At 52.8% G+C, this 12,062-nt stretch overlaps 1 protein-coding gene across 1 annotated transcript in view; it reads left to right on the top strand.

The window, feature by feature from the left end:
• Positions 1–357: 357 nt before the first annotated feature.
• Positions 358–12,062, top strand: part of AQP9 (aquaporin 9) — a 45,081-nt gene continuing 33,376 nt past the window's right edge. Inside the window, exon 1 of the mRNA XM_084817826.1 lies at positions 358–974. Coding sequence (XP_084673952.1) covers positions 873–974 — 102 coding nt within the window. The 5' untranslated portion in view covers positions 358–872. The remainder of the gene's footprint in view (positions 975–12,062) is intronic.

Raw genomic sequence — 12,062 nt, forward strand, 5'->3', positions numbered from 1 at the left:
TTGCTGGGGAGCAATGACAGGAAAGGGAAATGCCCCCCCCCCCCACATCCCGCTTCTGGGCTTCCCAGAGGCATCTGGTTGGCCACTGTGGGAAACAGGGTAATGGACCACCTGGGCCTTTGCCTCTGGTCTGACCCAGAAGGGCTCTCCTTACGTTCTTGACCCAGAAGATTTGATTCTCCAATGGGATGGAGAAGCTAATTGGTAAAGCGAGCCAAATGTAGTTAGCTTTTCTTGTCTGCCATGTCCTGAGCTCACCTGGGCATGTGGGGGCAGAATGCATTCCTCTAAGCCAAGGGAGTGGCATTTCTCTTACCTGTTGCGCATTTTCTACAGCGGCTAAATACGCTGCTTGGCAGACATCCCTGGCCATACCTTTCCTGGAGGTTGTTTGGAACCAGCCAATAACTGCTGTGCTTTTGCATCTGGCAACTTATATAAGAGATCATTTTCCTGTCTTGTTGCCTTTTTTTTCTCCTCTTGTTTAATGGCACAGATGTTTATTTGGGATGATCAGGTAATAATTAATCCAGTCAGCAAGAAATTGGGAGGAAAAGAATTGGTCAGCTTCTGAACACAGGCTTACTGGCAGTATCTCGGCTGCCTGTTATAAATAGCACCAGCACAACTGAGTGCCGCGAAAGGAGGGCACATGATGGAAACTCACAATGCACGGTCAGAGAATGTAAAGTGGGCTCCATAAATCCCCGGAACGGTCAGATGATTTCAAGGGCTGCATAGGGGCTCTCCGACGTTCATATTTCAACATATGAGGAGGAGTGTCAAAGTTCAAGAGAAGCAAGAGAAGATTACAGAGCAAATTTTACAGCTGTCCTTCACTAGTCAGAACCACCAAGGAAGAGGAAGCCAACATGACCAAGAAAACAGAAAGGAGCTGGAAAGTCAAATTTGCCCTAGAGAACAGCTTGCTGAAGGAAGCTCTCGCAGAGTTCCTGGGAACGTTCATACTAATAGTAAGTGTTAGCAGCTTCCTTCCTTCCCTCCTGCCTTCCTTCCGACCATCCCATTCCATTCTTCCTTCCCTCCTCCCTTCCCAGCAGGGTTATCCCAAAACATTTTGCCACCCAAGCAGAGGCACAGTGCAATCCATGAGTTGTGCTCCTGGGTCTTCTCCTGCGTATCAGCAAGAGATCTTGCAGTGCACCAGACAAAATATGCACTGTCTCACTGGCACCCCCCAAATATGGCTGTCCCCACTTGCTGGCTAAACTGATATTGGACAGGCTGTGCAAAGGGACACTTTTGTAGCCCAAACTTCCACGTTGCACATCATGATTTACTGTTTATAAAGTGCCTTCCATGTGCCCAGTTGCACCGTACAAGGGGACAGACAAATCCCTGTCCCAATAAGCTTACAATCTCAAATTCAACACAGGGAAAACAACAGAGGAAGGGAAGGGAAATGGAGGCAGAGCGACATCACTCACAGCTTCATCTCACACCGGCTAAGAGCACTTCATTCCTACCATGTGGGGTACTGGGCTTTCAAATAATAACTATAATTAATCATGTTTCCAGTAACATACTATATGCTCTGACTACTATTTGTCCTTGCAATGACCCAGGGAGTGCATGTAGGCGATCATGGCAAATGATTTTTACTCCAATTTCTAACACCGGTAGATGGGTATGACTTCCATTTTACAACCTGGGGAACTGAGGCTGTAAGTTAATGATGGTCCTAAGGAGACTTAGGCAGGATCCGGGCACAGGGCTTCTGGACAATGTGTGGGCCCAACACCTTTTGATGCTTGAGGCAGAGACCCCTGCCATTAACGTATGCTGTAAACTCACCCGGAAGTTCTCCTGCGCAAGCACCGCTGAAATGCCCGGGAGCTGCACGAGACACTGAAGTGCACAGCCTTCACTTGGTCAATCTGGCTGGGGGTGCAGGATCCCATGCACTTCCCAGTCCTTCCAAGTGCGCTAACAATGCACAATGTGTGCTATTTCAGTGCTTTCCTTATAATTTGTTGGGCACACTTCTGTTTGCACACATGTTTGCATTTGCTTTTATTTAGTGGTAAACCAGGCGAGACAGCCTGAGCAGGGCTGGGGGGACTTCTCCCTGTGGAGGACCACATCCCCTCAATCGAATCCTGCCAGGCTCTGTGCTCCAGGAGTGGATGTGGCCCAAAGGGGGTGGAATTATGGACACGACCCTTACCTTGGCCCAGTACGTAACAGGGGCGTGGGGGGTGGACAGGCACTTGCAATCCGGCATCCTCCTTCCCCAGCTAAGAGATAAAATCACAGAACACCTGGCAATTTTAATGGGGCAACTAAGTTACTAAGTCATTGACAGTGCTTCCCTTGGTGGCACTTGGTGCGTCACTTTTCACAAGCTGCTGTACGATCCTATACTTGCTGGAACCAGCCAAAAGAAGTCTTCTGGAGACCTGTCAAGAACTAACAGGGCTGTTACCACTCCGAACATTTCTGTTCCGGACGCATGCTGCTCTTCCCTCAGTCTGGACTGGAGATTCTGCAATCAACCCCAAGCAAGTGTGGAGAACCCAGCGGGGACCTGGGACCTCCCAACACCAGGGAGGGGCCCTAGCTCAGTGGGAGAGCCCCTGCTTTGCAAGCAGAAGGTCCCAGCTTCACTCCTTGGTGTCTCTAGGTAGGGCAGGGAAAACTCTAGCCCGAGACCCTGGAGAGCCCTTGCAGCCAGCCAGTGTCCACGGCAGTGGCTCCGATGGACCAAGGGTCTGACTCAGCCTAAGGCAGCGTCCGACGTTCCGACGTTCCTGTCCCTCAACTGGGGGGATGAGGTGGGTCCGGTGTCCATGCCAGTAATCCTCCTGCCCCTGCTGGGCACTGGGTTCCTGGCTGGGCTTCTAACTGAGCCGGGAGTCACTTCCATCCCTACCGCAAAAGCAACCTGTACCCTGGAGTCCTGGCACGTCTTGCCCAAGCCCAGACGGGTGGCCATCCTGTGAGGCCCATGCTGGCTTGGCTGTCCAAGGACCAGCCCTCTTTCAAGCATCTTCTCAGCTGTGTTCCGGGACAGATGACCCACCATGACACATGACATTGAACAGACACCAGAAGACTACAAACTGCACAGGCGCAGTCAAAGGTCAGGGAAGCAGAGGGAGGCCTTTGCCAGCACGGTGGGGGGGGGGGTGCTGCTGCAGGCGCCTGGCTTGTTTTAGCCCCCCCTGCGTGCATGCGTGTGCGTAGGGTGAATTTTGGAAAACAAACACCTGGGGTGGGGCGGTTGAAACCTCCCCACCTCACATGGGGTGGTCCCAATCCAGATCAGGGCCCGCATGCTTACTTGCGAGTAGACAGAGACGGTCAGCGGCATGCGTGCATTGAACGTATTGTGTGCTTTGACCCTTAGACTTCCTTGCTTCCGGGCGCTTTTTTCCACTGCACTGTGACCGGATGGGTTTTTTCTGCCGAGTGGTTTTAACCTCTGCTTGATCCGATGTTTCTTTCAATGACGGCTCGGTGTTTTTAGGTTTTATCTCGTCGAAGCTGTCGCTTCCACGACTTTGTCGTTTTGAACTATTTTGTTCTAACTTGTTGCGTTTCTAATATTGTTGCTACCGCCTCGGGGACTTCATTTTAAACGGAAAAGCACGCAACAACGATCTGAAACCGGTACCAAGCCAGATGCGGGGCGGGGGGTGCGAGAGAAACGCGTATTTGCCGGAGCGGCCCGAGCGCGGCCCCGCTGCAGGAGCAGCGATGCCGCGGCTGGCGGAGCGAGCCCGGCCCGCGCCTGCGGCCCGCCCGGCGCCCCCCTCTCTCGGCGGCTGCCCGCGGCGGACCCGGGGCGGCGCAGATGGCTCGCGCCGAGGGGCCGCCTGGGCGCCGTCTCCGGCCCGCCCGGCGCGCCGGCCTCGCCTGGCGGGCGGCTTCTGCTCGCGGCGCTCGGCGGCCCAGCTCCAGCCCCGGCTCAGCCGGGAATCACAGGGCCGGGAAGCCGCCGCTCCCCACGCGGCGCGGCGCCTTCAGCGCCGCCGAAAGGGGCCGCCTGCCGCAGAGCGGACGCGCGAGGCGGCTCCGCGGCGCGTGCGGCGCGAAGGCGCAGCCGGGCCAGGCGGCGAGGGGAGCCTGCCGGGGCGAGAAGGCCTCCTCCCGGGCCCGGCGGGGGCCGGCTCGGAAGGGCGGCGCGGGCGGCTGGAAGGGCGCCCCCGCCCCGCGCGGCTGCGAAGGACCCGCGGGCTAAGAGAAGCGCGGGGGCGCAAGGCTGCCGGAGCGCGCTGCCCGCCACGCGGCGCCCGCCAGACGGCCCGGCGCCCGCCGGGCAGCTCCTCGCGACGGAGGGGCGCGACGGCCACAGCCCGCGGGCGGCCCCCGGAAGCGGCGTCGGGAGCTCTGGGGCGCCCGCCTCCGGCTCCGGGCTCGCTGCCACCGTGGGGGGGCCACGGTGTCGCCCGGCCAGGACTTCCCCGTGGGTCCGGGGCCGCCAGGGGCCGTGCTGCCGCCCTGGTCCCCTCGGGGGCGGGCAACTTGCGCACTGCGGCCTTGGGTCCGCAGACAAACACACAAGCGGAATGGAGGAAGCGGCAAGCACGCCTCCGAAGCAGCAGGGAGAGGGCAGAGAAGGGCGCCCGAAATGATCGAGGGGCTGCGGCATCTCCGCTGCGAGAGGAGGCGACAACAGCTGGGGCTGTTCAGCTCGGAAAAGAGGGTCGGGGAGACGTGACGGAGGTCTGCAAAATTATGCCTGGTGTGGAGCATGTGGAGAGGGAGACATTTCCCCCTCTCTCAAAGTACTGGAACCCGGTGGGGTCCTCCCGTGAAGCTGAGGGGTGGGGGATTCGCGCAGACCGAAGGAACCACTTCTTCACACCACGCATTGAACTGTGGAATTCACTAGCACAGGATGCGGTGATGGCCACCACTGCGGATGGCTTTAAAAGGGGGTTAGACATATTCCTGGAGGAGAAGGCGGTGAGTGGCTACTGGTCCTGGTGGCTCTGTGCCACCTCCAGTACCTGAGGCAGTGAGCCTGTGTACACCAGTTGCTGGGGAACATGGGCGGGAGGGTGCTGTTGCGGTCACGCCCTGCTTGTGGGTTCCCAGTCGACAGCTGGCTGGCCACTGTGTGAACAGAATGCTGGACTAGGTGGACCCTTGGTCTGATCCAGCATCAGGGCTCTTCTGATGGTCTTATGTTCTTCTATAACATTACTACCCCAAACCAGAGCCCAGAGAGAAGCCCTACACCCTCAGCTCACCTCTCTCCTTCCCTCTCTCCCTCTCCCTCTTTTTCTCTCTCTTCCCCAAACTGCCCAAATTGTTGTTTCTCCACACTTGCGCACTCTGCAGCAGCCCCCCTCTTTCTTCGAGGCAGGGTCACTTACTTCAGGTTCTGATGGATCTCCTGGCCAAACACACAGGGAGATTTCCAACTACCTCCCAGCCATTAGCTCCCATCAGCTGATCGTGCTGGGCTGTTAACAAGCGATCTGCCCAACAAAGGCATGGCTGGCCAGTAGCTGGGCAACAACAGCATCATGTGGTGCTGGCTGCCCTGCTGCCAAAGAAGATGCCATCCAAAGGCATGGCTCCCAGCTCCCTGGCAGCAGCTGTGAATGATGTGGGTGCAAGGACAGAGAAGTGCGCCGCATCCGGGCCACATGTGCTGCTCCGCCAGCTCCTGAAGTGCAACACCCGAGGCAGCTGCCCCCTCCCCTCAAGGCTGGGCCTCCGCTGGATGCAGGAGCGCCGAGAGAAGGCTGCCAGCATGGTGTCGTGGTGAGAGTGTTCGTCTTGGGCTGGGAAGACCCAGGCTCAGATTCGCGGCTCGGGCTGGAAAACACCCTGGGAGACCTTGGGCCACTCACCTTTTCCCGAGAGCACCTAACCTACCTTGCAGGGCTGTTGTGCCAGTAAAAGAGAGGGAGCCCCATCCGTGCACACCACTTTGGAGGAAGGGTGGGCTACTAACCTGGGATCTAAGACAGAGACAAGACACAAGAAAATTGAATAGCTGTCCCTGACTGTGGGATTTGGGGCCAACGGAACGGCCATGAGTGCTGCTCTTTTCCCCTCTTCCCCTCAGCATCACTCGGTCAAATGCCTTGGCCTGCTTGCCTGGTTTTTTTTTTAAGAGTCGCTTTTTGGCACCCAGACCTCATCTGTGTGAGAGAGGGCAGCCAGCCCCTCCTGGCCCTCTGCACTGTTGAGGGACAGGCTGCAAGTCAGGTCTTTAGAACGTTGCGAGTTTTTAAAGCTTTAACGTCTATACATTTTGGCTATTGCCTTAAGAAACATACATTACTGTAACAGAGCAACAGTCCCACGGTCTGCTATTTGAAGCATTTTTTAAAAGACAGTCTCGACAGGACTTAAATCCACATTTTTTGATTTCTTAAATAATCATTTTTAATTCCAAGTTGCTTTTTTAAAATGAAACTTTGGGCCTTGAAAACAAATGAAGGAAAATCCATTTGAACTTGAAGGATATTGATTGTGTTCCTGGGAGATGCATGGAATAATGGCTGTGGCCTCTTTTATTACTGCAGCTTTGATTCCTTTGTAATACGCAGCAGGGAGGTGAGAAATACATAACTAATGATCCAGAAAGAGCCAGTCAGTTCAGTGCTTAACCAGAGAGTTACGAACCACACACACAAAGAGAAGCGGTTAATTCTCAGCGCGTCTTAGTCCTTGTGAAGGGCAGTGCCAACGGTGTCATACCACAAACTCAAACAGCATCTGCGGAGCTCCGCAGAACCTTTCCATTGCGAAAGTGCTTGCACATTACACTTGTGCAGCCATGTCTGCACAAAGGTAACTTGCTTGGATTCTCTTCTTGTGCATGGCTCAGAACCTAGTTTTCACGGACGCAATGTCGTTTGCGCCCAGTGAAAGGCACAGTTGGATACTGCCCAATGTTTCCTGGGCCTGCAAAAGTCCTTTGCTCCTTGGAGCCCTTTACAGTAGGGGAGTTCAGATGACCCCTCCACAAGTTGAAAGAATGCGTGGGGGCCCCACAGGGCCGCATGGGATGGCCTGGGTTCCTGCCACACGCTATGGCCCCACCCCTGCCACACAGCCCTGTGGCCAGGGTATGAAGGGGCTCTCCACAGGAAGGCTAGTCCACCTGCCTCATGAGTCCTTTCAACACATGGAGGGGGTTGCCTGACCCCCACTGCCAGTGACGCTCCTCAGATTGCACTCCTGCTAGGCTGGAGGCAGACAACAGTGTTGTTGGGGGGGGTGTTTCTAAGAGGTGAAGGTGGAAAAACAAGGGCACACAGGTTGCTTATGGTGTACACACTCATCCCACTGTCATAATCTCTGCTTTACTTCTATGTTGTGCTTTTAAACCGCCCAATAACCAGAGTTCTCTGGGTGATGTACAATGCATTAGAAACATAATACAAACATTAAAGCTAAAAATAAAGGCAGAGCAGAATAAAATCAAGATAAAACCAGCAGCACAGGATAAAACCATCGCAGCACTTAAAACCAAATTAGAATGAGCACCAGAATAAAATCATGAAAACACTAAAAACAGTTCTTGAAATGCCTGGGAGAATAAAAAGCATTTATTGCCAAAAAGACCATATAGGAGGCGCCAGGTGAGCCCTTCTGGGGAGAGCATTCCACAGACATGGTGTCACCACTGAAAAGGCCCTCTCTCTCATTAAACATATTTTGCAGGTTTTTGTTCCGCTGCAGAAACCTGCCACGCCTGTGTCCCCCCCGCCACATCTTTGTTCACCCCTCCATCACTGACAGCACCCTGCCTACCACCCACTACCTCCACTAGGTAATGTGAAGCAGGGAGGGTGGAAAGGAAGGTTCCATCAGTGTCAAGAGGGTCACTTGATGTATTTGTCATTTTATTTTCATGATTTGTACCTCGCATTTCTTTAGCACAATAAACCCACAGCCACTTGTAGCATAAACTCTCTGTGTGTGTGTGTATGTATACACACACCATATAATTGTTTTTAATTAAGAATCAACCATGGGTTGGGGGAGAGATCTGCCTGTGGCTTCCCTCAGCTCTCTTGCAAAGGACCATTTGCCTCTCTAGCCCTGGTGAGTTTGTGGAGAGTCTACAAGGGTGGCAGAACGGAGTTCTGTGTGGATTCCCCACTCACTCGCCTTCTGCATTTGGCAGGGTATTTTGTCCCTCCTGCAAATACGCCCACGCCCCCCTGTTACGTTAAAGCGGAGGGCCATCTTGCAGGGCTGCACTTGGATCATTTCACCAGGACACTAAGCCATATGAAGCCTAACAACTAATCCAGCCTCTAATCAAGCGAGGACAAGAAGGTGGCTTTATTCATTACTGCTTATCGAGCACCATGACATTCCATGCTCACGCCTCAATTCTAAGGCGGCCTCACACTTGGATCCCGACTATATTGTGGGGGTAGCACTCGACTATTCCCGTTTTACAAAATGAGAACCAAGACCAACGATCCCACCCTGGCCAAGAGGCCACCCAGGGAGGGGGAGGCAGCTCTGTTGTTTCGAAAGCTAAGGGCCTGGACCTTTCAGAAAAATCCTATTTATACTGGAAGTCATATTTATGTATCTTGGAAAGACTAATACATACATCCTGAAAACAGCCCAAAGAAAAAGACGCTGAGCTTTAATCTTCCCTACGAGTGGGATGCCGATAAAACATTGCAACTTTCCAGGGAATGAGGGTGAAGTGCACTCCACGGAAGACCAATTGTTTTCCTTCATGTGATGTTTGCCTCATTCCAGACAAAAACAGGGATCTGATGTCTGTGAGGCAATGTTTTCTGGCAGAGGTGGTGGAGGCGGCCATCCCCGCTGCACTCTGCCAAGCTAAGCTTTCATTTAATAACTACCACCTTATCTATTGCTGGGCCGAAAGTTAGCCTTGAACAGAACAGTCACATCTACTGCTGCTGTAGACAACTGGGAGGACAATATGAGCTGGGAAACAACTCTTCTCAAATGACATGGTGCAGATGAGCTGTCAGCCCACATCCTGCCAAGAATGGCGAAGGCCATGACTAGGCCCAAGCCCTGACAGGAAGCTCCAGAGGGGCCTGGATGCTTAGGCTTGTAAACGAGCCTTTGCAGAGACGTCAAGGAACGCCGCTTGACCCGCTCCGGCCCACCGCTGCCGAGTGGCTTCCCTCCTCTCCTGACTGGTTTCCATGCAGCTCCCTCCTTTGGGTGAGAGCCCTGGGCTATGACTCAGAGGCAAATCCTTGTCTGACATCCCTCAAGCAATGCTGGAGCCCTGTCCTAGGCATACGTGAGAATTTCATTTTTGCTCGCAAACACACACAAGCACGCCCTGTTCAAATCTCTGAATGTGAGCACGAGCACATATCCACCAAAAATATTCACAAATTGTCAAACACAATTTGCAGAAATGTCCACAGTAAACTAAATCCATCCCACTTTAACCCATTGAGCAAATTTGGGAAGATTTGTGCAGATCTCCCATTCGATCGTGGCTCGATCTGTGCAAGTTGTACAAAATTATGCATGATGTGGAGAATGTGGACAGGGAGCCATTTTTCTCCCACTCTCATAACACTAGAAGCCAATGGGGTCATCCCATGAAGCTGATTGGTGGGAGATTCAGGACAGATCAAAGGAAGGACATCTCCACACTGCACAGGGTCAAACTATGGAATTCGCTACCAGAAGACATAGTGATGGCCACCAATTTGGATGGCTTTAAAGGAGGGTTAGACAAATTCCTGGAGGAGAAGGCTATTAATGGCTACCAGTCCTGATGGCTGTATGCTACCTCCAGTATCAGAGGCAGTAGGCCTTTGTACACCAGTTGCTGGGGAACATGGGCTGGAGGGTGCTATTGCACCCATGTCCTGCTTGTGGGCTTCCCAAAGGCATGTGGGTGACCACCCTGTGAACAGAACGGTGGAGTAGATGGAGCCTTGGCCTGATTAAGCATCAGGGCTCTTGTGGTTCCTGTTTGTGCAGAGTGAGCAGCGGTTGCAAACATGAATAGGAATTGGACACAAGATGAGTGGTGAGACAACGTTTAGAGAATCAGAGCAGTTTGGAACTTCGCTTGTTCGCCCCACCCTTGCCCGCCAGTTTTCATGCCCTTGAAACATTTCCTAGTTGTTTGAGCCACTGAGGCAGCCTGGTTCCACACATTGTAAAAAGTTAGGAATTGCTTCACCAAAAAGGAGGACAAAAGAGGGCACAATCTGCAGAATAATTGCACCTGCAAATGTATAGTTATAGGTGCAAATTTAGAAATAATTATAATTTAAATAGAAGTACCGTTCTTCCCACCGTGGTGACAAAGGCTGTGCCCCAGAGACACGTGTGCCTGGTTCCAGGTGCTGCTGCCTGTGGGTGGGCCACTTCAAGGCCCTTTCGCTCTCCCTTCGGATGGATCTTCACCTTTCAGCCGGACTTGGACTGGACAGCCCTTCCTGCAGGAGATGCCTTGAAACAGAGGACTGTCCTTGGCCAGCTCTCCAAAATAGAGGGCTGTCCTCTGTAAATTAGGTTACCTGGTCACCTTATGAGCGCCACAATGTTGTAAGGAATCTGGTGTGTGTGCGTGCATGCAAGTATCAGAAGGAGGTGCTGTTTCATTGGCACATCTCAAAAATATTTGCACCATGCTCAAGGAGCCAGCGCACAGGCTCAAGCGCACAAGCTTGCACTCCATCTCCCCCATAACTTATCCAGATAGTTGTTGTTGTTGTTCAGTCGTTCAGTCGTGTCCGACTCTTCGTGACCCCACGGACAATAGCACGCCAGGCCTTCCTGTCCTGCGCTCTCTCCCGGAGCGTGCTCAAGTCCATATTCATTGCATCGGTGATGCTATCTAGCCATGCTGTCCCCTTCTCCTTTTGCCTTCAGTCTTTCCCAGCATCAGGGTCTTTTCCAGGGAGTTTTCTCTTCGCATTAGGTGGCCAAAATATCGGAGCTTCAGCTTCAGGATCTGTCCTTCCAATGAGCAGTCAGGGTTGATTTCCTTTAGGATGGACTGATTTGACCTCCTTGCAGTCCAGGGGACTCGTAAGAGTCTTCTCCAGCACCACAGTTCGAAAGCATCCATTCTTCGGCGCTCAGCCTTCCTTATAGTCCAGCTCTCACAGCCATACGTTGCTACTGGGAAAACCATAGCTTTGATTAGACGGACCTTTGTCGGCAAGGTGATGTCTCTGCTTCTGACTATGCTGTCTAGGTTGGCCATAGCTTTCCTCCCAAGGAGCAAGCGTCTTTTAATTTCATGGCTACAGTCACCGTCTGTGGTGATCTTGGAGCCCAAGAAAGTAAAATCTGTCAATGTGTTTTTGGGGTGCAACTATTGTAGAATAATATGTACAACCAGATCTATTGTCGGTTTAGTCTTTCTCAAGTTTGCAAAAAGGAAATGGTCGGCTTACTAACACATCTGCTGCAGAACCAATGCAGAACATGCTTTAGCTGTTTAGCGAGGCCTGTTTTGGTGCAGGGGGAAAGGGGGTGTTACAGAAGCACAAGAAGGCTGCTGTTCTCACTTGTGCAATGGTGAGGAGGGTGTGTGTGTTACAACTGGCCAATCCAAGCCGCCTGTGAGAAGATTACCCTAATATCAAATTGCCACTTGTGTAATATCATGCAATGCAGGGAAATGGACCACATGGGATTGGGTTGGACTAATCATGTTTAGCTGCCAGCATTTGATAAAATAAAAAAGGGGGCTCCCTTTTTCAGACCCAGCCGTCCTTGTGGTGCTAACATCCCCCATCGCCACTAACTAACATGGGATGCAATCCACTACCAAGTTCCCTGCCATAAACCCCAGAGAAAGGAATGGGAGCAGCACCCACTCCTCTGCAGTGTCACAAAGGATTCTAGAGCTCAGTTCTCAGGCTTGCGGGATCCTGGGGCCACGTGGACTCCCAGGCCACGTGGGGTTTCAGTGCTACCTCTAAAAACAGGGCAGCTCCAAGTCAGAGCTGGAAATTGCTTGGGTAGCCAAGCCGGTTGGGTCCATGACAACTCCCTTCCTACTTGTAGGGACTCATTTGTATAGTGGCTGGGTGTCCTACTTTACAGAAGACAGTCCTCTATTTGGGGGAGCTGGCAGAGAGCAGTCC

Source organism: Heloderma suspectum, chromosome 11, assembly GCF_057233095.1.
Source record: "Heloderma suspectum isolate Gila_16-S chromosome 11, 16-S_ref, whole genome shotgun sequence".
NCBI lineage: Eukaryota > Metazoa > Chordata > Lepidosauria > Squamata > Helodermatidae > Heloderma > Heloderma suspectum.